This window comes from Papio anubis, chromosome 4 (genome assembly GCF_008728515.1).
Source record: "Papio anubis isolate 15944 chromosome 4, Panubis1.0, whole genome shotgun sequence".
In the NCBI taxonomy this organism is placed as follows: Eukaryota; Metazoa; Chordata; class Mammalia; order Primates; family Cercopithecidae; genus Papio; species Papio anubis.
The window spans coordinates 146,306,615-146,332,300 of record NC_044979.1 but is presented as its reverse complement, the minus strand read 5'-3'; the positions used below and the strand labels follow the sequence as shown (position 1 = coordinate 146,332,300).

Genomic DNA, 25,686 nt, shown 5'->3' with positions numbered 1-25,686 from the left:
GGCTAGGGCAGGAGATGGGCTTTGTGGAGCCCCGCACCCCACCTCTTGTCCGCAAGCCCAGCAGCGGTTCCCCACCTCACTCAGAGCAAAGGTTAAAGCTCTTCCAACAGCGTCCCAGCTCCTGACGTGGCCCCATCTTCCCTCAATCTCATCCCCTGTTCTTTCCCCCAATTCATTCCAGCCACACCAGCCTCCTCTGGCTGTCCCCTGAGCCCCCAGACGTATCTGCCGCCGGCCTGTGTACACCCACCTCTGTCTGGGACAGTCTGCCCCTCCTCCCCGCTGCCTCCTTGCTCAGAGATCCCACCTCAACAGAGCCCACTCTGATCACTGTCTCAGGAATGGGAGTGCGGGCCTGGCACCCCTGAACCCTGCCCCCCTCTGCAGGGAGGTGGTTTTTTGTTTTGTTTTGAGATGAAGTGTTTGCTCTTGTTGCCCAGGCTGGAGTGCAGTGGTGTGATCTCGGCTCACTGCAACCTCCGCCTCCCGGGTTCACACCATTCTCCTGCCTCAGCCTCCTGAGTAGCTGGGACTATAGGCATCCACCACCACGCCTGGCTAATTTTTTGTGTTTTTAGTAGAGACCGGGTCTCACCGTGTTAGCCAGGATGGTCTCGATCTCCTGACCTCATGATCTGCTCGCCTCAGCCTCCCAAAGTGCTGATTACAGGTGTGAGCCACCGCAGCCAGCCAGCCTTTTCTTTTTCCAATAGGACCTGTCACCTTCTAAGCTACCATATACGCTATTTACTTAGCATGTTTGCCACCTGCCTTCCTGCTGGAGCATCTAAGCTCCATGGGGCCAGGGACCTCTGTTTTGTCCACTCATGTTGGAAGAGCCCCCGGCACAGGGCCCAGCACCCAGGAAGCCCTTGACAGCTGATGTCACTGTCACAAGTCCACTTAACTGGGCCACAGGGCGCCTGATGCAACACTGCTCCTGGGCATATCTGTGAGGCTGCTCAAGATGACCATGTTAGGATTAGGACAGTGGGTTCAGGAAGAGGGACTGCTCTCCCCAAGTGGCTGGGCACCTTCCAATCCCTCAAGGCCCTGAATAGAACAGACGGCAGAGGGAGGAGTTCACCCCTCATTTCCTGCCTCACCGCTGGAGCTGGGACATCTCATCCTCTCTTGCCCGGGGACTGGATGTCCACCGTCGGCTGCCCTGGTTCTCAGGCCTCCGGACCTGAGCTGAGTTTGAGTCCCGCCTCGGGCTTCCCTGGTCTCTGGCTTGTAGTAGCACACTGTAGGACTTCTCAGCCTCTGAGGCCCGTGAGCCAATTCTCATAATAAATCCTTATTTTATTTTCATAGAGTAGAGACGGGGGTCTCTCTATGTTGCCCAGGCTGGCCTTGACCTCCCCGGCTCAAGTGATCCTTCTGCCTCCCCAAGTACTGGGATTACAGGTGTGAGCCAATGAATCCAGCCCACCCATATATCTGTGTCAACACCATTTATAATAGATTTTTTATTTTATTTTATTTTATTGTTTTGAGGTAGAGTCTCTGTCACCAGGGCTGAGTGCAGTGGCACGACCCTCGCTCACTGCAGCCTCTGCCTCCTGGGTTCAAGCTATTTCTCCTGCCTCAGCCTCCCCAAGTAGCGAGACTAGCAGGGCTTACGCTTGGCTAATTCTTTTAGGCTTTTAGCAGAGACAGGGTTTCACCGCGGTTGGATGGTGGGCTGGTCTGAACTCCCACCTTGAGTGATCTGCCTGCCCTAGCTTCCTGCTGCTGGGATTGCAGGCAAGGAGCCATCACGTCTGGCCTATTATTTGGTATATATTGGATAAATGAATGAACCCGTGTGTTTGCCTGCCCTGGGACCCACCCGGCTCTAGAACGATGATTGTTTTTTGCCGGAGGATTTGACGAACGAGGAAGCGATTTCCAGCGATTTTTGTTTTTACGATGATTTTTACATTTTTGTTTTGAAGATTTTCGAGTTTTGCGATGATTTTTATGCATTTTGTTTCCCGAGCGATTCTTTCGAGCTTTTTATGATTTTTTCTTCCAGCTTGATTTTGTTTTTTTGATTTTTTATGATTTTTTCCGAGTTTGATTTTTCTATTTCCGAAAGATTGGAAACGCCGACACCACCGGGATCTGCCGCCTCCATTGTCTGTGCATCTGATGTTTCTTTCTTTCCCTGCAGTCCAGAGGCGGGAATTCCACCCCAGTGTGAACCTGCCAGGACTGCCCTGTTCACTCCAGGAGTCCAGGAGTGAGACCCACGCTAGAGTCTGAGGTGGGGCATGGGGTCTTAAAGACAGGCCAGTTTGGCGGAACCCACGTGGTCCCAGCAAGGTGGGGCCCTGCTTCCCATGGCGATGGGAACCACGGTGCTTGAAAATCTGCACGTTCAGGCCGATGCGGTGGCTCGGGCTTATAATCCCAGCACTTTGGGAGGCTAATAAGGGAGGATTGCTTGAGCCTCGGAGTTCAAGACCAGCCTGGGCAATGTAGTGAGATCCTTCTCTACAAAAAACAAATTGGCTGGGCGTGTTGGTGCATGCCTGTAGCCTCAGCTACTCGGGAGACCAAGGCAGGAGGACTGCTTGAGCCCAGGAGTTGGAGGCTGCAGTGAGCTGAGTGCACCATGGCACTCCAGCCTGGATAACACATGGAGATTCTGTCTCATTTAAAAAAGAAAAAAAAAGACTGGGTGCAGTGACTTTTGCCTATAATCCCAGCACTTTGGGAGGCCAAGGCAGGTGGATCACTTGAGGTCAGGAGTTTGAGACCAGCCTGACCAACATGGTGAAACCCCGTCTCTACTAAAAATAGAAAATTAGCCGGGCGTGGTGGCGCACACCTGTAGTCCCAGCTTCTCGGGAGGCTGAGGCAGGAGAATCACTTGAATTCGGAGGCGGAGGTTTTGCAGTGAGCTGGGATAGTGCCATTGGACTCCAGCCTGGATGACAGAGAGAAACTGTCTTGGAAAAAAAAAAAAAAGGAAATGGACATAACTATTATTAGAAAACAAAATCCGTGTGTTCCAACCCCCCTGCTCTGCCCCCCACAACCTCTGATTGTGGTGTGTCGTGGCATTGCCTAAGTTAGATTTAACCCTACTCCACCTCAGTTTCACCCTCTTGGAAATGGGGACAAAAACTGCACCCACTTCTCTGAGAGTAAAAGCGATGAAGCCCTGCCTGGAACACAGTGTGGTTTGTGGCTCTTGATAGTCTTTTTTTTTTTTCTTTGAGACAGAGTCTCGCTCTGTCGCCCAGGCTGGAGTGAATGGCACGATCTCAGCTCACTGCAAGCTCCGCCTCCCAGGTTCACGCCATTCTCCAGCCTCACCCTCCTGAGTAGCTGGGACTACAGGTGCCTGCCACCATGCCCGGCTAATTTTTTATATTTTTAGTAGAGACAGGTTTCACCGTGTCAGCCGGGATGGTCTCGATCTCCTGACCTCATGATCCACCCACCTCGGCCTCCCAAAGTGCTGGGATTACAGGCGTGAGCCACCGCGCCCGGCCAATAGTCATTTTTATCTGCTGCTGATGACTTCGAACTTCCAGGGCTCGCTGGGCATGGTGATTCACGCCTGTAATCCCAGCACTTTGGGAGGCCGAGGTGGGTGGATCATCTTGAGGTCAGGAGTTCAAGACCAACCTGGCCAACATGGTGAAATCCTGTCTCCACTAAAAATACAAAAATTAGCTGGGCATGGTGGCAGGTGCCTGTAGTCCCAACTACTTGGGAGGCTGAAGCAGGAGAATCGCTTGAACCCAGAAAGTGGAGGTTGCAGTGAGCTGAGATTGGGCCACCACACTCCAGCCTGCGGGGTAGAGGGAGACTCTGTCTCAAAAACAAAAAACAAAAACAAAAAACCTTGAGGGCTGGTGGGATTGTAAACTGGTGTGATCTTTCTGCAAAGCAATCTGCAATACAAATCAAGATCCTTTAAACATCCGCATGTGGAATTTTCCCTTCTAGGAATTCATCCTGAGGAGATGGAAACACAGACTTAGTACAAAGATGTTCATCACAGTGTTTTTGGGCAGTGGTTGAAAATAGCATTTTTATTTATTTTTTATTTTTGAGACAGAGTCTTGCAGCGATGCCCAGGCTGGAGTGCAATGGTGCGATCTCAGCTCACTGCAACCTCCGCCTCCCGGGTTCAAGTGATTCTCTTGCCTCAGCCTCTTGAGTAGCTGGGATTACAGGCATCCGCCATCATGCCCGGCTAATTTTTGTATTTTTCATAAAGACGGGTTTTCGCCATGTTGGTCCAGCTAGTCTCGAACTCCTGACCTTCGGTGATCCACCCGCCTCGGCCTTCCAAAGTGCTGGGATTACAGGCATGAGCCACCGTGCTTGGCCCTATTTTTTACTTTTTAAAATAAATTTTAAATTTGTTGTTTTTTTGAGACAAGGTCTCACTCCCTCTTCCAGGCTGGAGTGCAGTGGCATGATCATGGCTCACTGCAGCCTTGACTTTCCAGGCTCAGGTGATCCTCCCACCTCGGCCTCCTGAGTTGCTGGGACTACAGGTGCGTGCCACCATGCCCGGCTAATTTTTTTGTGTTTTTAGTAGAGATGAGATTTTGCCACGTTGACTGGGCTGGTCTGAAACTCCTAGGCTCAAGTGATTTGCCTGCCTCAGCCTCCTAAAGTGCTGGGATTACAGGCGTGAGCCACCACACTCAGCCGAAAATAGCTTTTTTTGTAGACTGTTTAAGGATTTGGAAAATGCTCATGATTTACGAAACAAAAAGATACAGGATTATATATACAGTTGGATCTTACATTTGTAAAATATATTTGGAGAAAGAAGCTATAGAAAGCTCTGGGTGGGCAGTGATCTCAGTGGAAATTCAGTCCCAGACCCTCCTCTACTCTAAGCCAATACGTTCCTCTGGAAAAAAATATATCTGTGTATATTTGTGTGCACACATGGACATACAGCTGTGTCACCTTTTCCCCAAAAGAAAATGTATGAATTACATATATCAAATTTGTTTATGTATTCACATATACATAGGAATGTGAGCACATACACGTGTATTTTCCAGATGAATGTGTAAAACTGGGGTTAGTGGGCAGGCGTGGTACGTGTGCCCATGTTCCTACTACTCAGTAGGCCCCTGTGAGCCATGATTGTGCCACTACACTCCAGCCTAGGCAACAGAGCTAGAAACATGCTATTAAAAAAACAAACAAACAAAAAAAACAACCAACTGGGCACGGTGGTTCATGCGTGTAATCCCAGCACTTTGGGAGGCAGAGGCAGGCAGATCACTTGAGGTCAGGAGTTTGAGACCAGCCTGGCCAACGTGGTGAAACCCTGTTTCTACTAAGAATACAAAAATTAGCCTAGCATGGCGGCAGGCACCTGTAATCCCAGCTACTTGGGAGGCTGGGGCAGGAGAATTGCTTGAACCCAGGAGGTTGAGGTTGCAGTGAGCCCAGATCATGACATTGCATTCCAGCCTGGGTGACACAGCAAGACTCCATCTAAAAAACAAAAAGAAGTTGGGGGGCGGGGTGGGGTTCTGTGTGCAGTGGCTGACGCACTTCGGGAGGTTGAGGACAGAGGATCGCTTGAGCCCAGGAATTTGAGACCAGCCTGGGCAACATAGTGAGACCCCATCTCTACAAAAAATTAGCAGGGCATGGTACACACCCATAGTCATAGCTACTTGGGAGGCTGAAGCAGGAGGATCACTTGAGCTCAGGAGTTGGAGGCTGCAGTGAGCTATGATGGCGCCACTGCACGCCAGCCTGGACGACACAACAAGACTCCATCTCTTAAAAAGAAATCAGGGTTAAAGAGCGTATAGCACTGTTTATTCTCCCTGCAAAAACAGTTTCTGGTTTTCCGGCTGGGGCTGGCAGGTCTTGCAACTTGCTGATCTGCAGATAAATGGGTTTTGCGTGTCTAGCTCAACTTTCTAGAGGAAGCCTTGTCTGAGGGCTGCTGATTCACATGTCCTTAGCTTCACCTGCCTTGCTGCATTATTTGTGCATCTCACTTCTGTGGTTTCTGGTTCATTTCTAGCCTCTCCCCATAACCGCCCCTTTGCTTTGATCTGTTCTGTGAGGCTTCCCCTCCCCAGCCCGCTCTCCATCCACCCTGGCAGGTCTCACAGTCTCCGGACAGAGACCTAAGCATAGCCCAGAACCAAGCGTGCCACCGGTGACGGCTCTCAGGCGTGTGCCTGATGAGTGCAGGGCTGCCCAGCTGCCATTCCGGTCAGAGCCTCTGCTTTGCAGGGCAGCTTTGTCACGGTTCTGCCAGCCCCATGCCCCCCATCGTCTCCTCCCTGCCTGGTCCGTCCTGGGCGTTGAAATCAGCTGTTGCTTCTCCGCCTCTCCCTGTTTCTAGCTGGTGGGGTGTGGCACAAACGCCTGCCCTGACTGCTTCATCTGGATCTCGGGACCCTCATGTGTGTCCTGGGGATGTCTGGGTGCTGCTGGGGCTGCCTACCCCCACCCCCCCAAACATATGCTTGCTGGGCGCACAGGGACCTGCCAGGAAAGCTCGTAATTGGGATGAGGAGCTGCCATGATGGGGGTTCCTGGGTGTTGGGGGGTCCCTAGGTGATGGGGGCTCTGGGTGAGGAGGAACCCCAGGCGATGGGGGCCCAGGTGATGGTGCACACCTTGTGATCACGCTGGGGAGAGGAGCATTTGGTTTCCACCCGGAGGAGCCCTTCTAGCTCAGCAGGGAGGGGAGAAGGTCTCTCTTCCCTCCAAGGGCTCCAGACAGAGCTGGCTGGTGAGAGGGAACGGAAGAATGGCCTTGGGGGCCCCTGCCCTTCCGTGGGGGCCCATGGACACATGTCCCTGCCCCTGCCGAGCGGGAGGTACTTCCCAATACCCAGTTCTGGATGAGGGAAGCTTCTGGAAGAGATGCGGCCGTCCCCTGGGTGGCCCATGGACCCAATCTACCAGAGAAGATGAAGTGGTTGAAAGTGTCCTTCCAACCTGGCGGGGTGGCAGTGCTGTGTCCTGGAGGGGCTGGGGCTCCCTCTGATGCCCTCGTCCTCTGTGGACCTTGTCCCCAGGCCTGGGTGGGAGCAACCCATCCCCTGCCTAGGACATCAGGCCATGTGTGCTCGGCAGTGAGGGGACACCTGTTCCTGTCACCCACAGGGTGCTGTGGGCCCAGAAGCGCCCATGCCAGAGGGCATCCAGAACCAGGCAAATCTGGGCCTTGCGGGCCCTTGGACCAGTGTCTGTCTGCGGGGAGCCCCCAGTAGCCGCTCAAATCAGCCCGAGGGAAGATTCTGGACGAGACCGTGGCTGTCCCCGGGGTGGCCCATGGACACCAGCAGGGGCTCCCAGGAGTGGCCAGGCCCTGCCCGCCCACCATGCTGCAGTGTAGACATGCACAGGAGTTCAGCTTCGGGCCCCGGGCCCTGAAGGATGCCCTGGTCTCCACTGACGCGGCCCTGCAGCAGCTGTACGTCACCACCTTCTCCCCTGCCGAGCGGCTCTTCCTGGCCGAGGCCTACAATCCGCAGAGGACACTCTTCTGCACCCTGCTCATCCGCACGGCCTTCGACTGGCTCCTGAGCCGCCCCGAGGCCCCCGAGGACTTCCAGACCTTCCACGCCTCCCTGCAGCACCGGAAGCCCCGGCTGGCTCGGAAGCACATCTACCTACAGCCGATAGGTATGGGGCACCGCCGCCAACAGCACGCTCCTGGGGGACCAGCTTATATGTAGCACAAGGGGGGATGTCTGTGCATAGCCCCCAGGCAGGACTGAAACGAGGGAAGAGAGTCCTGGGTGTTTGGGATGCCAGGGTGGAGGCAGGGAGGTCCTGGCTTCCTTCCTCCCACCCCATCCTGACACTACGCTCAGACAGCCCAGGCTCTGGGACTGATCCTCATCCAGATGTGCATGGTCCTGGCTATGCCTGTTGAAACTAGAGCCATCCCAGGCACTGTGCTGCGGGCTGTATAAAGATCCCGCCGGGCCTGGTGGTGCACACCTGTAATCCCAGCTACTTGGGAGGCTGAGGCAGGAGAATCGCTCGAACCTGGGAGATAGAGGTTGTGGTGAGCTGAGATCATGCCACTACACTCCAGTCTGGGTGACGGAGCGAGACTCTCTCTCAAAAAAAAAGACCATTTCTTCTTTGGGGTGCCGAAATGAGGATCAGCCCATTTCACAGGTAAGGAAATGGAAGCAGGGAGAGGTCCCTTGACCTGTCTGAGTTGCAGAGCTGGTCACTGGTAGGGACGGGACTGGAATGCAGGTCTATTTGACCCTGGCGTGGGGGTGCTCATCCTGATGCTGTAGTGGGAGGGGGTGGGCTGAGCAGGGTGGGGGTCTTCAGGGCCCAGAGTGGTCACTGCCCTCAGAGCTCTCTGTCTGGCACAGTCTGGGGGACCCAGGGTGAATGGGGGGCCGAGACACCAGGCATCCACGCTCAGAAGGGAACGGCCCAGGCAGGTGCGGGGAGCGCAAGGAGCAGGGCCAGCCTCTGTGCCTCTCACATGCCAAGAGCAGCCTGGCAGAGACGGCACACGGGACAGGGGCTCTTGGGCTTGGAGAGGAGGAAAGGGCCGGTGTCCCCTTCTCACGCCAGCGCACCACGCCTTTCGGCATCTCGACCGCAAGCCAGAGCAGGGCTGGACCTTGGCTGGACTCACCCTACGCAGGCTTGTCGCCAGCCCTGGTGGTCCATGCATCCACCACCCCATAGGAGCCAATCCAACAGCTTGGGAACCACCCGCTTCCCTCCACCTCCCTGCTAATGGCTCAGAACCTCACGTCCCAAGCTCTGACGCACAGATACATGGGCATGTTGTCGAGACACAGGGGCTGGGTCAGGAGGCGGGGGCTGGGCCGGGCTCTGCATTTCCCTCCTTTTCTGGGTGAGGCTGATGCTACTGGCCTGGGGTCCTGGCAGCCGATTTCTCATTGGTCTCCTGGCCTCCAACCTTGGTCCTTGTCCATCTGTCTTCCTGACCTGTGATCTGGTGTGTGCATCCCTCCAGAGGCTGCCCTGGGAGCCCCCTGCTGCCTCCCCAGCCTTGACCTGCACCCTTGTGTCCTGCTCTCTGCCCCAGCCAGGCTGGCATTTTGCAGCCAGGCAGCCCGGCTCTGTGTGCTGCCTGCTCAGCTGCAGTGCCTGGTGCTAACCCTTGAAGTCCCTGTCCCTGGTGAGGCCCTGCCTGCTCCCACCCTGAGCTCACATGCAGTTGTCACTGCTGTCCTTTCATCTGTGCACGAATCTTTCCTTTATGTCCCTCGGTGTTTGCCCTTTTGAAAAAGTCATGCTTTCCATCTTCTTTCTAAGCCCGATGCTCTGCTTGCTGTCAGGGTAGGTCCACATTGGCCTTGTTCACCCAGCTGGCCGGTGTCCAGAGGCGATTCCCGGGGAGAGGGTCCCAGGCGGGCAGGGGTGCTGCAGGGCTGATGGCCCTGCTCTCCCACCAGATCTGAGCGAGGAGCCAGTGGGAAGCTCCCTGCTGCGCCAGCTGTGCAGCTGCACCGAGGCCTTCTTCCTGGGCCTGCGTGTCAAGTGCCTGCCCTCGGTGGCGGCCGCGTCCATCTGCTGCTCTTCGCGCCCCAGCCGGGACTCTGACAGGCTCCAGCTCCACACAGGTGAGTGAGAACGGCAGCCACGGCTCATGCCAAGGCAGCCCCTTTCCAGAAGGAAGAGGTGGGAGGAAGGCGCCCAGGAGAGGAAAGGAATCTTTTCTTCCTTTTTGGTGGGAACTGTCAATTTCCTAGGTGTGTGGGAAGCAGCACTGAAACAGGGAGTTCCTTCTTCCACCAGGAGTGTCCGGGGACCTGGCCATACAGCCAGTGCCCACGGGAAACGCCAGAGCACGCAGAGCAGGAGAAGCGAGCTCTTCTTTTTCTTTTTTTTTTTTTTTTTGAGATGGAGTCTTGCTCTATCGCCCAGACTGGAGTGCAGTGGCGCGAATCTCGGCTCACTGCAACCTCCTGGGTTCAAGCGATTCTCCTGCCTTAGCCTTTTGAGTAGCTGGGACTGTAGGCGCACGCCACCACCTCCGGCTAATTTCTGTATTTTTAATAGAGACGGGATCTTACCGTGTTGGCCAGACTGGTCTTGAACTCCTGACCTCAAGTGATCCGCCCACCTCAGCCTCCAAGTGCTGGGATGACAGCCGTGAGCCACCATCGCTGGCTTGAAGTGAGCACTTCTAAGGCCACTCGGCATGACTCCAACCTTCCATCTTTGCATAGTACTTGACATGTGCCTAGAAGACCCCTAACCCTCAAGCCCTTGCCCCTTCCCTGCGGGTTGCTGGTGATTGGAGAGAGTGAGGCTGGGCTGAGAAGCAGAGGTGAAGTGAGGGCTCTTTGGTGGATAGGAAACCTAGGTTCAAGTTTAGGGAGGGCCTCAAAAAGGGGCTGGAATGAGTGGATGGACAGCTTTCATCAGTTCTGGGATACTCTCAGCCATTGCTGCTTTTGTCGATTATCACCTCTGCCCCATTCTCTTCTCTTATGACTCCAGTTGAATGTATATTAATCCATCTTACTCTCTTCTCTATATCTTTTTTGATCATTCATGCTTTAATCTGAATTTATTCTCATCATTCGGCTTGCTAACTCTCTCTGGAGTCACATCTAAGGTTTTTTTGTTTGTTGGTTGGTTTTGAGACAGAGTCTCACTCTGTTGCCTAGGCTGGAGTGCGGTGGCATGATCTTGGCTCACTGCAAGCTCTGCCTCCCGGGTTCATGCCACTCTCCTGCCTCGGCCTCCCGAGTAGCTGGGACTACAGGCACCTGCCACCACGCCTGGCTAATTTTTTTTATATTTTCAGTAGAGACGGGGTTTCACTGTGTTAGCCAGGATGGTCTCGATCTCCTGACCTCGTGATCCGCCTGCCTTGGCCTCCCAAAGTGCTGGGATTACAGGTGTGAGTCACTGCGCCTGGCCTCATCTAAGGTACTCTTAAACCCATATATTGAGGCTGGACATGGTGGCTCACACCTGCAATCCCAGTACTTTGGGAGGCTGAGGTGGGAGGATAGCTTGATGGCAGGTGTTCAAGACCAGCCTGGGCAACTAAGCCAGACCCTGTCTATGCAAAAAATATAAAAATAGCCGGCAGTGGTGGCATATACCTATAGTCCCAGCTACTTGGGAGGCTGAGAGTTTGAAACTGTAGTGAGCTACTGTACTGTCCTCTATCCTGGGTGACAGAGCAAGACCCCATCATCTAAAAAAAAATCAACAAACCCCCCCGTATATTGTGTTCCTAATTTCAGTTGTCATGTTTGTGAGTTCTGTAGTTTCTAGTGGATTCTTTTTCAAATTAGCAGTGTCCTGTTTTTATGGGTCTCAGCTGCCTCTGACGTTTCTTTAAGTTCAGCATTGATGTCCATGAACATAGTTGCTTTTGACAGTCTGTCCGATGATTGCACTAATCTGGAGTGCCCATGTGCCTGTATTTGTTATTTCTGCTAATTTTGTCTCAGTTATCCTGCCTCATTGTACCTTATTTTCGATTGTTAGTTAGGCATCTTATTGGAAAAATTAGTTTAACTTTGAGAATTTTTGGCCTAGGCCGATGTTTTTCACCACAGAGGATTTTCTTTTCCTTCTGCCAGGGCACCAAAGGGCTGACTGTGGGACAAAGACATGAAGCTTGTCTGGGTCATTCTGATGGTCCCCAGGGCTCTGCATCCCTCCCAGGGTAGAAGGCATGTCATTAGGGTCATTCTGTCCACTCCCCCACCCCAGAAACAGTCCAGCTTCATCTGTTTGAGCTCGAATCCTCCCCGTTTTTCTCATTAGGTCTCTGCCTTGGTTGTTGAGATGTAATTTAGATAGTAAAATTCATCCTTTTTAGTGTACGGTTCTGAAGTCTTGACAGATGTGTACATCACGTAGCCATCACCGTCGTCATATAAAGGGCAGCTGTCTACCCCGTACCACTGCCGAGGCTTCCTCCATAACCCACTCCTCCCCATCTTGGGTGTTTGAAGCAGCTGTTGTCATTCTCTCTGCCCTTCTGACCATCTTTTGGCAGGAGGGTTGTCTAAATTCCCTAGTGTACCATTACAGGGAGCAGCCACTGTTGAGATTTGGGGGTTGACAGGGATCCCCTGGCTGGGCTGGGGTGCCATCGCCTGAGTGGTACGTTTCTTTTCTGTGTCCCAGCCTGCTTTCTGGGTGCAGCCGACACTCCATGGGCTTCCCCCGCCCCTGAGGTCCTAGAGTGAGGTCTGGGGGCAGTGTGGCCTGCCTTGCCCCTGGCTCTAAAACAGAGCTGGGGACCCTGGGCCTCTCAGGCTCGGCCTCTGCAACCTCAGCTCTCTCCACCTCCCCCATGCTGTATGCAGTGCACCTCACCTGTTACGGCCTCCGTCCTGTCTGTGACAGGACTGTGGCAGCTCAGAGATAGCAGTGAGTCCCACAAGGGTCACTGCAGGGCTTTTCACCTGCTCTGCTTAGTGAACGAACTGCTGTTTCCCCCAGCCCTGCACTTCAGAAGGTGCACAGGGGAGCCCCTCGGGGAAAAAAACTGGGGGGAAAGGACGTGCACCTGGGAAGGTTCAAAAGCAGGTGGAACTCAGAGGGTATGCCGGGTTGCATTTGTATGGTCAGCTCAGCCTGGTTTTTAATTTTTCTTTGTTGTTTTTTAGAGATGGGGTCTTGCTTTGTCGCCTAGGCTCAAACGCAGTGATGCAATCATAGCTCCCTGCAGCCTTGAACTCCTGGGCTTACGCGATCCTCCCGCCTCAGCCTCCCGAGTAGCTGGGACCACAGGCACGTGCCACCACACCTGGCTATTTGTATTGTTGTAGAGATGGGGTCCTGCCATCTTGCCCAGAGAGTAGCATGCTTTGGATCACTGTATTGGGTTCCTAGGACTGCCGTAACAAAGTACCACAAACTGGGGTGGCTTAGGGACATTTCTTGTCTCACATTGCTGGAGACCGCGGTTCTGAAACCAAAGTTTTGGCAGAGCCATGCGGCCTCGGAAGGCTCTGTGGAGGGTCCTCCCTGGCTGCCTCCAGATTCTGGAGGCTGCTGGGAATGCTCGGCCCTCCGTGGCTTGCAGCTGTACAACTCCAATCTCAGCCTTTGACTTCATGTGAGTTTTACACCATGTGCCTCTGAGTCTCTTCTAAGACTCCAGTCATTGGGTCTCCTTAATGACCTCATCTTAACTAGATTATATCTGCACAGATCCTGTTTCCAAACAATGATAGGTCCTGGGGGTTAGGACTTCCACCCATCTTTTGGGGGGACATAACTTGGTTAACAACAATCATCACTGTCATCATCACCTTGTTGGCATTGTCAATCAGTCATCATCACCTTGTTAGCAAAAGTTCCTTGGCCTCTCCTCCAAGACCCGTCACTCATTTCCCAAGGTCATACCCTAGACCCTCACTGTCCAAGATAGTAGCCACTGGCCCCCTGTGGCTCTGAACACAAAAAATGTAGCTGGTCTGAAATGAGATGTGCAGTAAATGGAAAATACATATCGGAATTGAAAAGTTAATACGAAAGGCAATGTAAAAAACTCATAATTTAAACCGAAAACTCATAATTTAAACCTTTTTGGGTGGGGCGCAGTGGCTTATGCCTGTCATCCCAGCTGCTCAGGAGTCTGAGGCAGGAAGATCGCTTGAGCCCAGGAGGTCAAGACTGCAGTGTGAGTTGTGATTGTGTCACTGCGCTCCAGCCTGGGTGACAGAGTGGGATGTTGTCTCAGAAACACAGGGCCGGGTGCGGTGGCTCACACCTGTAATCCCAGCACTTTGGGAAGTGAGGCAGATGGATCACGAAGTCAGGAATTTGAGACCAGCCTGACCAACATGACAAACCCCATCTCTACTAAAAATACAAAAATTAGCAGGGTGTGGTGGCACGCACCTGTAATCCCCCCTACTCAGGAGGCTGAGGCAGGAGAATCACTTGAACTCAGGAGGCGGAGGTTGCAGTGAGCTGAGATTGCGCCATTGCACTGCAGCCTGGGCAACAGAGCGAGACTCCGTCTCAAAACACACACACACACCTCCTTGGCAATCTGTTCCTTTTAATGGTAGAACTCCTTGGAAAACACTTTTCTCCCCCGCATGCCTCTATGCCCCAAACCCTCCTCTCTGCAGTAACTCTGAGACCCTCTCCGGGTTTCCTGGGCCCGCAGTGGCTGCTCTGCCTCCTTCCTTCCCTCCTTGGGCTCCTGGTTTCCCGGCTTTGACGTCATCGTGCCCAGGTTCAGCCGCTGGGCCTCTCCTGTTTCTTCCACACTCATGCTCCTGGGAACCATGCTAACAAGTTATACAACTTGCTAGCTTGGATGACCCACTGTGGTCTTACAGCTCTGCAGGTCAGGAGCCTCTCTGGGCTAAAGTCAAGGGTCGGCTGGGCTGGTTCCTTCCGGAGGTTCCGGGGAGAATCCATTTCTAGCCCTTTCCAGCTTTTAAAGGCACTCGCATCCTTGGCTCACAGCCCTTCCTCCGAGCCAGCCCTGCAGCACCCTCAGGCCCTGTGCTCTCACTCAGACCCCCTGCTGCCTCTAACGAAGGGTTTTTTTTTTTTTTTCAATTTTGAGATGGAGTCTCGCTCTGTTGCCCAGGCTGGAGCGCAGTGGTACCATCTCAGCTCATTGCCACCTCTACCTCCTGGGTTCAAGTGATTCTCCTGTCTCAGTCTCCTGAGTTGTTGCGATTACAGGCATGCACCACCATGCCCAGCTCATTTTATATTTTTAGTAGGGATGGGGTTTTGTCATGTTGGCCAGGCTGGTCTCAAACTCCTGACCTCAGGTGATCTACCCACCTTGGCCTCCGGAAGCGCTGGGGTCATAGGTGTGAGCCAATACGCCCGGCCTTAGCGAGGGTTCTTGTGATGGCATCAGGCTCACCTGGCTGATGCAGAATACTGCCCCCCCCCCCCCCATTTCATGATCTTTAATCATCTGTAGTCCCTTTTGCTGTGGGGACTCCCGGGTCCCAGGGCTGGGATGTGGACATCTCTGGGGCTGTTGCTCAGCTGCTGGGGCAGCTTCTCCTTCCCGGGGCTGCAAGCGCCAGTCTTGTCGGCCGGGCTGTCTCTCTAGCACCCCCACTGGGCTGTCCACGGCCTCTCAGACTTACCCTGTCCTGATCTCCAATGGCCCCGGCCCTCACTCCCCATCATGCAGTACTGTGTGCCTTCAGGTCAGACCAAACGCAGGTGGCCCACACCTGACTTGGGAAGGGGCCCAGGCAGAGGAACAGGATGACAGGGTGTGCCAGCCTGAGCTCGGCAGATAGGGGTCCCTGGCTGCCTCCTGACCCCATCCCCTGGCCCTCTCCCCGCAGACGGCATCCTGTCCTTCTTGAAGAACAACAAGCCAGGGGACGCGCTGTGTGTGCTGGGCCTCACGCTGTCCGACCTGTACCCCCACGAGGCCTGGAGCTTCACCTTCAGCAAGTTCCTTCCAGGGCACGGTGAGCTGGGGCCCTGGCAGCTCTGCCTGGGGGGCAGCCTAGCATGGGGCCGTGGCCCCCGGGGCTGCAGGGCACCCTCGTGATGGAAGTGAACACCCACACATGGGAATAGGCGGCCCCTTCCAGCTCCTCCTGAGGGGTGGCGTAGGGGCTGTTCCTCAGCCGTGGCCTCTGCCCCAGGGCCCATCTTCATGTGGGCAGGACAGGGCCTCCCAGGACCTATGTATTGTTAGGCCATGGCCGGCTTACACGAGAGCATGAGGTGGGTTTGATGGTGGGCCCCCTAGAGCCAAGGCTGACCCCTGAGCGTGCCCTTCTCACCATCTCTCTCCAGAAGTGGGCGTCTGCAGCTTCGCCCGGTTCTCGGGGGAATTCCCGAAGTCGGGGCCCAGCGCCCCTGATCCAGCCTTGGTGGAGGCAGCAGCAGATGGCCCTGAGGCCCCCCTGCAGGACAGAGGCTGGGCCCTGTGCTTCAGTGCCCTGGGGATGGTTCAGTGCTGCAAGGTGGGTGGGGGCTCTGGGACTGGGAAGAGGGGACGGGAGGGTGCTGGCTGAGCCTGCGCTGCGTCAGTCTGTTACACCGCCCCATCCTCACTGTGAAGCGGGTGGACCCCTAACTTCACGGAATGAGGAAACCAAGGCCACACAGCTATGAAGAAGCAGGGTAGGGATTAGAGCCCCAAGCCCCGATCCTGTGTGGCCTCCCCAGAGCGGCGCATCCTGACTCACCTTTCCCCTGGGGTCCTGAATGCAGCCCTGCCAGAGATGTGGGCTGACGCCTGTGCCGCCTGGGGCAGGGGGAGGGCGCCCGGGCCACTTCCAGGCCATCCAGCCTCACCCAGGTCCTCATTTTGGCCCTGCTGGGGCTGCCTGGGGATCTGCCGGATACGGGGGCAAGGCGGTGAGGCAAGGTGCTTGGTGGCCTTCCCCCCAGGTCACGTGCCACGAGCTCTGCCACCTTCTGGGCCTGGGGAACTGCCGCTGGCTCCGCTGCCTCATGCAGGGTGCGCTCAGCCTGGATGAGGCCCTGCGGCGGCCCCTGGACCTCTGTCCCATCTGTCTGCGAAAGCTGCAGCACATCCTGGGCTTCAGGCTCATCGAGAGGTACCAGGTGAGTTGCCGAGTTGCGCTGCCCGAGTTGCGCTGCCCGGCTGCTGGGACCTGTGCTCTGGAGGCCCCGCGAGCGCCACCTGGAGACCACGCAGGGCACGAGGACTGCGCACACGCTTTGTCAAACTGCCGGGTTCCAGGCAGTGCAGAGCCCCGGGACCTGCATTGGGGTTGAGCTCCATCCGGATCTCACCGGCGGTAGGTCGAGTCCTGCCAGTGCCCGCATGTGGCCGCTGCGGCCAGGAGGTTGCAGCGGCATGGGGCCTTCCTGGTGCAGCCGGTGGGTGGCACGGTCTTCCCAGGGTAACTTGCTCTTTTCTTTCCCGCCACCAACACTTGGGTCACTGCTGCTCAGAGGAGGCACAGGCTCCTTGGGAGGAGGTGGGAGCTGACAGAACAAGGATGTGTTGGAGGCGGCCTCCATTCCTAACTCCCTCTGCTGTCACCCGGGGTGGGGCTGCTGAGCAAATGGCTTGTCTGTATTCATGGGGGAAGATTTGTTTGCAGGGTCGGAAGTTGTACTCTGAGTTCTGGGTGCAAAGGCAGGTGGTGGTAATTTTTCTTTAAACCCACCTTTGGATGAAAACCAGTTATCAGGTGCGCACTGTGCACAAGCACAAGAGCAGTCAATGAAACTGCGCTGGGAAGCCCCTGCATCCTCCTCCTTTTGGTGCTGGGTCCAGGCCGTGGAGGCAGGTGGGAGTGTAGTTCCCAGACTCAGCTTGTCAGAACCTCCTGCAGGGCCCGGCCGTGCCCGCCTTCCTTCTGGGGCAGAGTGAGGAGTGGTACGCGCAGGGCTCCTGGGTGACACTGCTGAACTAGAGGCTGGGGCATTTCCAGCTCACAGTGCTGGAATCTCTCTGTAGGGATCTTCTTCGAAGACTCTGGCAGTAAAGGGAAGGTGAAGGGGGCACAGAGGAAGCAGCCTTCCCAAGTGGAAGGCTGAGAGGAGCCTATGACTTGGGGGGAGCCCAGGCGCAGCCACGGCTGAGGGTAGGAGCATCTCCTGAGGGTGCAGGCGGCATGATGGCCAGTTGGCACCTGATGACGCCTTGTAAAGGTTGCTGCTGCCAGCTGTGCCCTATCGAGGGGCAGCTCTTAGTACCCTGGTGAAGCTGTGTAACAGGCAGAAGGGCAGCTTGGTCTGCAGAAAGGGTTGAGAGCTCTCATTTGATGCCTTCACTTGGGGTCTTGTGCAACCATCTGACATGAACTTTTATAACGTGTGTGCCTCTCCCTACACGTGCTGACCTGGCATAGCCTGGATTGGAGCTGGAGGGTGTAGCTCCTCCTTCTGCCCAGAGCTCTCCCTTCCACGAGCACCATCGCCCGTGGCTGTGGAGGGAAAAGCGCCAAGGCAAAGGCACTCCAGGGTGGCCTGGCCCTCCTTGCTGTTGTAGGGAGGGGAGTGGTGCGGATGTGAGGTCACCTGCTGTCCCAGGGCTCTGGCTGGTGCTGGAGAGCCGACCAAGGGCCTGGCCAGAAAAGGTCACTGCTGTCCATTGAAAGCAATCAGCGGAATGTTCTCAAAGAAAACCGGACTTGTGGTCTCTGCCACTTCCTGTGGTGTAAACAGTCCCACTATGGCTGATGTCAGGTCCCAATGGGATATCAGTGAGTGCTGAGTTGGGAAGAGGTGTGCAGTGGGGGCTTGTTAAACTGCATGTCCCCTGTACAGATGCAGGAGAGGAGAATAACCTTGAGAGCAGAGGTAAGAGTGAGATGTAGAAAACATTTAGGAAGTGAGTTTCAAGTATTCCTTTTGCTTTTTTTTCTATTTTTTCCCCTTGTCATCTCACTATGTTGCCTAGGCTGGTCTTGAACTCCTGGGTTCAAGTGATCCTCCTGCCTCTGCCTCCCTGTGCTGGGATTACAAACGTGAGTTACCATGCCCAGACCTTTGCTTTAAAATTTAAAATTTTATTTAATTATGTATACTTTCTGGGTGCATGCTGTGGCTCACGCCTGTAATCCCAGCACTTTGGGAGGCCGAGGTGGGTGGGTCACCTGAGGTCAGGAGTTTGAGACTAGCCTGGCCAACTATAAAAAATAGCCGGGTGTGGTGGTGGGAACCTGTAATCCCCATTACTCAGGAGGCTGAGGCAGGAGAATTGCTTGAACCTGGGAGGTGGAGGTTGCAGTAAGCCGAGGTCACAGCACTACACTCCAGCCTGGGTGACAGGCTCAAAAAAAACAAAACAAACTGTAAGTGCTCTATTCTTTAACTGTGGATAACAATTAGCTTATGAAGTTCCTGAATGGTGGGCTCTTGGGGGTGGGTACCTCCGACTCCGGCACAGCCTGGACGTGAGTCCTCAAAGGCTGCTGGTCAGAAGAGCCCTCACGCCACCAGCCTGACTCCTGCCCCTGGGTAACTGAGGACGGTGGGGTCCCCTTAGGTAAGGAGCTGGGTCTCCTGGCAGTTCCCTGGCTAGACGAGGGCTGGCAGGGAGCAAACTCAGCCTGTGTTTCTCCCTCTTAGAGACTCTACACCTGGACTCAGGCGGTAGCGGGGACATGGCCCAGCCAGGAGGCAGGGGAGCCGTCGGTGTGGGAGGACACCCCGCCCGCCAGCGCTGACTCGGGCATGTGCTGCGAGAGTGACTCGGAGCCCGGCACCAGCGTGTCCGAGCCCCTCACCCCTGAAGCCTGCAGTCACGCCTTCTCCTCGGGGCCAGAGGTGGAGCCAGAGGAAGGGCTGAGCTCCCTGGTGGCCTCAGAGGCTCCGCCGGCACTTGGGGGCCCTGCGGAGGCTATCAAGGAGCATGAACGGTGGCTGGCCATGTGCATCCAGGCCCTGCAGCGGGAAGTGGCGGAGGAGGAGCTGGCACAGGTGGACAGAGCCGTGGATGCCCTCGACCGCTGGGAGATGTTCACGGGCCAGCTCCCGGCCATCAGGCAGGACCCACCCAGCAGCAATGACAGTGTGGGGCTGCGCAAGGTCCTGGGGGACAAGTTCTTCTCCCTGAGGAGGAAGCTGAGTGCCCGAAAACTCTCCAGAGCAGAGTCGGCCCCCTGTCCCTGGGATGGGGAAGAGAGTTAGCACAGCAGGGGCTGCCCTGCGTCTCCTTCCCTAGGATGCTGGCTGGCCAGCGCTGTCCAGTAGCTGAGGCCACTACTGACCTGCCAGGGATTAAGAGGAAGGGCCTGGCTGGGTGGTGGCTCAGGCCTGTCATCCCATCCCTTTGGGAGGCCAAGGCGGGGGGATCGCCTGAGGCCAGGAGTTTGAGACCAGATTGGGTAACATGGTGAAGCTCTGCCTCTACAAAAGAAAAATTTAAAAATGAGCTGGATGCAGTGGTTCATGCCTGTGGTCCCAGATATTCAGGAGGCTGAGGTGGGAGGATTGCTTGAGCCTAGGAGGTCGAGACTGCAGTAAGATGTGATCATGCCACTGTACTGCAGTCTGGGCACCACAGCAAGACTGTCTCAGGAATAAAAAGGAAAGGTTCTTTGGAAAAGCCACGGACCACTTGTCTTCAGGCGCCTCCTTCAACTCCTGTGTCCCAGCCAGCTGCTCCCAGGGGCCTGCACACGTGGAGAAGTCTCTCTGCTCCTGGACACTTCTCATGGAGTACAACCCGGCCTGTGCTGGGGTTGGGACAGAGCCCCCTCGCCCACAGAGGCAGAAGGAAGCAGCGTGCGTCCTGTCTCCTTCCAGGCTGCAGGCCTGCCCTTTAGTTATTTATAGCCAGAGCTGGAGAGGCCAGCTCAGATGAGGAGTGACCCTGGGGGCACACGGGTTCCACGCTGCAACCCAGCTTCCAAGGCTGAGTCTCCTCCACAAAGGGGAAGTGACGGGGTTTTGCCTCTATCTCAAGCGTCAACCCCATGCACACACAAAGTGCCCAGTTCTGTGGCGCTAGTAGCATTCTGATCCTGACGGGCTTCACCGGGGCTCTCCATGCAAGTTCTGGGGTTTGCCATCTCTTCTGACAGAGGCTGCAGGAGTTGAGGGTGTCTGACATGCACTGAGGGCAGAGGCCCCCTTATTCCTGAGGCAGCTGCTGCTCACTGTGGGGAAAATAAACTGCGGTGATGTTTTTGGGACAGTTTCTTGGCAAAGGCGGCTGCACTGTCAGTACCACCAAGTAGGTGGAGGTGGTGATAAGATGATCTTTTTTTTTTTTGGTCTAGTTCGATCAGTTGCTGAGAGAGGGGTGTTATTGCCATGGCTGGGCATTTTATCTGTCTCCCTTCAATTTTGCCAAATTTTGCTTCCTGCATTTTGAAGCTCCTTTATGTCCATGCACATTTGATTGTTGTGTCTTCCTGATGAATTGACCCTTTTATTGTCAAACGTCCCCCTCAGCCTGCAGTGGAGAGTCCCAGGGACAGAGACTTCCGGTTCTGACAGCAGAATCCCTTCGGAGCGACGAGGGCGGGGTCACCACTCACGCTCTCTCATCTGGAAAGAGGCAAGAACAGGGCAGCTTGGACCTTTTGTGGGTGGGTGGCTCATACAGTTATGGAGGGCTTCTAAGAAAAACAATCCAAAATATAAAACTAAAACTGGAAGGGCTATGCAGGGGAGGGGACTGAGGCTTCCTTGTGAATCTGACATTGGTGGAGGCCGACTGCAGGCTCCCGGTCCCGGCCCCAGAAAATGCAAAACGACTAGTACGTGTTGACTTCAGAGAAGCAAAGATGCAGCTCAAAAGCAGCATTAGGATCTTCATCCGTCCCGTTCTCTTTTGCGTAGCTTCAAAGAGGCATGACACTGACCTGGGAGGGAAGATGAAGAGCCAGGCCTTTCAGAAAGTGGCCAATGGAAGGTGCCGGCCGAGCGCACTGCAGTAACAGAAGGTGAAAGCTGGAGCCTGGTGGCTGTTGCTGCAAACAAACCACCCAAGACTTAGTGGCTTAAATCACAACAGTCTAGCTCATGAATCTGTAACTTGGGCAGAGCTTGGTGGAGACGGTTTGCCTCTGTGGTTCAACTGGAGGGTTTGTTCACGTGGCTGCCAAGAGGAAGCTGGCTGGGAATGTCAGGCCTTGGTTCCTGCCCACGTGAGGCTCTCCATGGAGGAGAGGCATCTTCTTAGGAAGGCAGCTGCCATATTGTGAGGAAGCCGGACAAGCAGGGCAGACAGCCAGAGCCAGACAGCAGGCTCCTGGTCCCAGTCTCAGAAAATGCAAAGGGACAAGTAGGTGTTGACTTCAGAGAAGCAAAGATGCAGCTCAGAAGTAGCATTAGGACCTTCATCCATAACCCTCTCTTTTGCATAGCTTCTAAGGGGCATGACAGTGACCTGGGAGGTAGCTGTGACAGAACGAAGAGGGGCGACAAAGAGCCAGGCCTTTCAGAAAGTGACCTGGGCTTCCTCACAATATGGCGGTTGCCCTCCTAAGGTGGACATTCTGAGGGACGGATGGAAGCTCTGTGGTGTTTCATAACTCGGCCTCACGTCACAGAGTGTCACCTTTCCTGCACTCTACTGAGGCAGTGACAAGGAACCCACCCCAGGTTCATGGGGAGAGGCTGTGGCAGGGAATGTGAGGCAACAGAATATCGCTGTGGCCATTCATGAACAGTCAGCCCCACTCGGCGTTTGCTGTGGGGATTTGGCTGGTGCACCTGCTAGACGACCTGACCTGTTTTCCGATTTCATCTTCTGCAAAAGGTTAACCGCTGGAGTGATGTGAGATTAAACAGAGGTGATAAAAATAGAACAGCCTGGCTCAGGCTGAGGGTGGGAGTGCGTTGGGGTTATGGCCAAAGCCTCCGCACTGTCTCTCTGTACCCATGTCCTTTGACCCTCAACTGTGATGCATGTCCCAAAAAAGCATTTTGAAGGCAGGAGCAAACCACTAAAAAAAACCCTTTTATCCACAGCCTTTACCTAGTTGCAGATGTGAGTGACATTTTTTAAGACAGCTGTTGGGAGGACAGTTTTGAAATGCAACTTTGAGGAAGAGAAATTGGTTTCCCTCCTCTCCCCTGTGCTAGCCCCAGGTTCTGTCTATGCTGCGGTGAAGGGTAACTTGGGACAGTCAGCAGGAAAGATGCTAAGGCAGCAGAGAGATAATGAGGGCTGCCTTCTCGAGGAAGGTCACAGCTCACGAATCTTTCTAAACTCCTTGAGCACTGCAAAAGTTGAACTGAGATTAAATTTAGAGATGATGGTTTCCAAGAAACACAGGGCCATGGTTCTTTCAGTTTTAAAAAATGTGCAGAGTCCACTTAATTGCTTTCTTGTCTCCTTATCTGTCAGAAGCCCCTGAATTCACAAGGATGGGTCTTCCAGCTTGACGATGACCTCTCTTCTGAGAGCCTCACCCATCTTGGCAGGTCAAGTCAGCGGGGCCTCATGGAGCTAAAAATATTTTCAGGTCATGACAGACGTTATCTGTATTGCTGTGTGTGTGCGATGAGGCTGGGGAAGCTAACACTTGCCTTCTGAAGTAGCTAGAATACACACTCTCACGTCACAGCCATGCTTTGATGAAGGGGTGAGGAGCAGTGTCCCCTCTTGGAGGCAAATCTCTCTTCAGGCAGCCCAGCAGTCCTTTCCGAAATCTCATGTTCTGTCTCTTCCTCCCCAAAGCCCAAACTCATTGTCAGACGGAAGAGAGGGCAGAAGCAGCATCCCGACTCCAGTCCATGGTGTGAACCCTGAGGGCACAGGACAGTGAGTGGAGCTCTGCCCCCACCCCCATTTCCAGAGCATGGGTGAGGGGGGAGGGATGCCGACCTGTTCATATTGTCCCATGGGACATCTGCTTCAGACCTTTCCCTGATGAAATCTCCAAAAGCCTTAAACATAAAATGGCTTAGTCAAGCACGAGTGATAAAGCTGGGTGTCCAAATTTAGATCCTACCAAGTTCAAAGGGGAGGCTAGAACATTCCAGGGACACACCCACACATAGAGGGTCTCCATATGGTGCCAAGGGAGCTGTTCTGCAGACCCAATGGGCAGGGTCAGCTAGGTCTTGGAAGGGAGGGACCGGCTGCCCTGCCCAAGTCCACCTGGACAGGCAAACCTTCCCTGGTGGCTCAACTCCACCTCTGAAGGGGTCTCTCCTACGTAATGGAATTTTTCTCATCATCATCCTCGAGTCTCGAAATGACCTGTAAGGCGGATGGCTGCATCCCCACTGCATGGCTGTGGCCACCAAGATGGGACTGGGAAGGGCTGGAGCCTCAGAAGCAGAAGAGTTGATGTTCAGACGCGGTCTATTCTTGCTTGAACCCTCAGTTCTCCTGCTGTTGTGCGGCTTTCTTAGGAAAGCAACCTTGGAGGTCTGAGCAGGAAGAGTAAGAAGGTGCACGGACTTGGGAGGCCTGCACCCTGATTCCTGAGCAGCCCCCACACCAGCACCCATGCCCCTCGGTTCTGATTACCAGGAGGCTTTCTGGCCCTGGCAGCTCCTTCCCACTCTGGGGAGCGGCCTGGGTGGGTGGCCGGCACTCTTAGGTGAGGTGCCAATGAAAACACCCCCGGGGTTGCTGGGGCTTCACTGATTTGTTTATTAAAGGAGGGTGAGGCCCGGACAGGAATATTTTTATCCCCGTGAAGACAGAATCAAGGCTTCGCGATGGGGCTCTCAGACCTGACCTGGGCCTGCCTGTGTGTGCTGGGAGCAAATGAGGGCCCGTCCTCTAGGCCGGCTTTGCAGCTCCAGAAAGGGCGACAGACTCGCGGGGATCTGGCTGCCGTCCTGGGAGAGGCCCCAGGGAGCGGCTCTCTGGAGCTCACCCCGCACGCAGGCTGCACCAGAGCTGAAATCTAGCCGTGATCCCTGTGGGGACAACGGCACACAGAGGTGCCCAGTTTCAAGGAAACCCAAGGAAACAGCAAATTGATGGTTCTTGGAACACCAGGCCGTCGAAGATAAACACCGCAGGGTAATCTAGGAAACGCTTCCTGCTTGACTGTGAAGAGCCGCGGCCTGCGAACGCTGTTCAAAACAGATGCAAATCACCGGTGGAGAAGGCCGCCGGAGCCTTCCCTTTTCTGACATCGTACAGCGGCACCTTGATGAATGAGAACCCGGAAGAACGGAGGTTTATTTTTGAACTCGGCTTCTTGGGTAGGGAGGCAAATGAAAACAGGCTGATGGCGAGGGTTTATTTTAAAAAGCAATTTCCAAGAAGCATCCTGAGGTCACCGCGCGTTCAGTCTAACTCTCTCCCCGCTGCAGTGTTCCCGCGACGATGATGAGGCAATCCAAATTTTCACTGGAGCCGAGCAAACATGGCGGGCCCCCACCTTCCCCGGCTGCGCAGAAACGGCCCTCCCGGAGTGTCCACGGCAGCCAGGCCCGACTAACCTCCCGCCCTCTCTCAGAGGCGCCCGACCTCTCGCGAGATTAACCAGAGACAACACCCGCCAGATTCCACCACTGAGGCTCCCCAGGCTTTGAACGCACTTCCGTTACATGGAAACTGAGCCAGTCCCGGAGTAACCTGGCTCCAACGTGGTGCTCCTCTGCTGCCGAGAGCTCTGGCTCTGCTGACTATGGGCCCAGTGTGCATCTTCTCTCTCAGGCAGGGTGCTCTGCCCGCCACAGTGTGCCTGGTTTTCTGGATCCAGTATGACTGAAACGTAATTTCTCAGCAAAGGCCAACACGTGTGTGTCCCCGGCTAGTCTAAGACCATCTTCGGTTCAAGGGCCCTCACCAAGCTTTGTGAGTCTATTTCACGGGCCTCCTTTGGTGGTCTGTGACCGGCGGGAATGAATGGGGACGCGTTTTTCAGCCCTGACTCTTGCACGCTGGTGGCACCTGCGGGCGCCCACTCGCCTGGCACGTGGACAAAGGTGATGAGCGTGGCTGACGGCTCCTGGGGGCAGCGTGGGAACCAGTCTGAAGCCGACATCCCGCCCCCTGCGGTCAGACTTTCAGCAGCCGAAGGCAGTGAATTTTTCACTGTTTCTTCCAACGCTTTCTCACGTAGGAGCGCCACTGCCCCTTCTAACAGGATGGGGCTTGTGCAGCCGGGCTTGGTCTTGTGGTCAGGGAGAAGCGGGCAGGCCAGGGCCGAGCTGCGTCCGGTGCTCAGCGACTTCTTCTCCCTGTGCTCTGCCCACCTTGGGGAGGCCCCTGGGAACAGGCGAGTCACAGAAACCACAGGAAATGGACCGGGTTGGAAGAGGCAGAGAACACGCTTTTCTCAGGGTCGCTTAACACAGGCAGATGTACAGGAGAGCAGGAAGGAAAGAGGGAGGGAAGCT

The 25,686-nt window shown here is 55.0% G+C and overlaps 1 protein-coding gene across 2 annotated transcripts in view; it reads left to right on the top strand.

The window, feature by feature from the left end:
• AMZ1 (archaelysin family metallopeptidase 1) overlaps nt 1-23,290 on the top strand; it is a 36,262-nt gene extending 12,972 nt beyond the window's left edge. Inside the window, exons 2-7 of one of the 2 annotated variants that reach the window (XM_003895670.5) lie at nt 7,111-7,632; nt 9,408-9,575; nt 15,270-15,398; nt 15,733-15,902; nt 16,333-16,509; nt 18,991-23,290. In XM_003895670.5, the coding sequence (XP_003895719.1) occupies nt 7,329-7,632; nt 9,408-9,575; nt 15,270-15,398; nt 15,733-15,902; nt 16,333-16,509; nt 18,991-19,551 (1,509 nt within the window). In that variant the 5' untranslated portion in view covers nt 7,111-7,328 and the 3' untranslated portion in view covers nt 19,552-23,290. The remainder of the gene's footprint in view (nt 1-7,110; nt 7,633-9,407; nt 9,576-15,269; nt 15,399-15,732; nt 15,903-16,332; nt 16,510-18,990) is intronic. The other variant, XM_031665637.1, reaches the window with a different exon arrangement.
• Nucleotides 23,291-25,686: the final 2,396 nt, after the last annotated feature.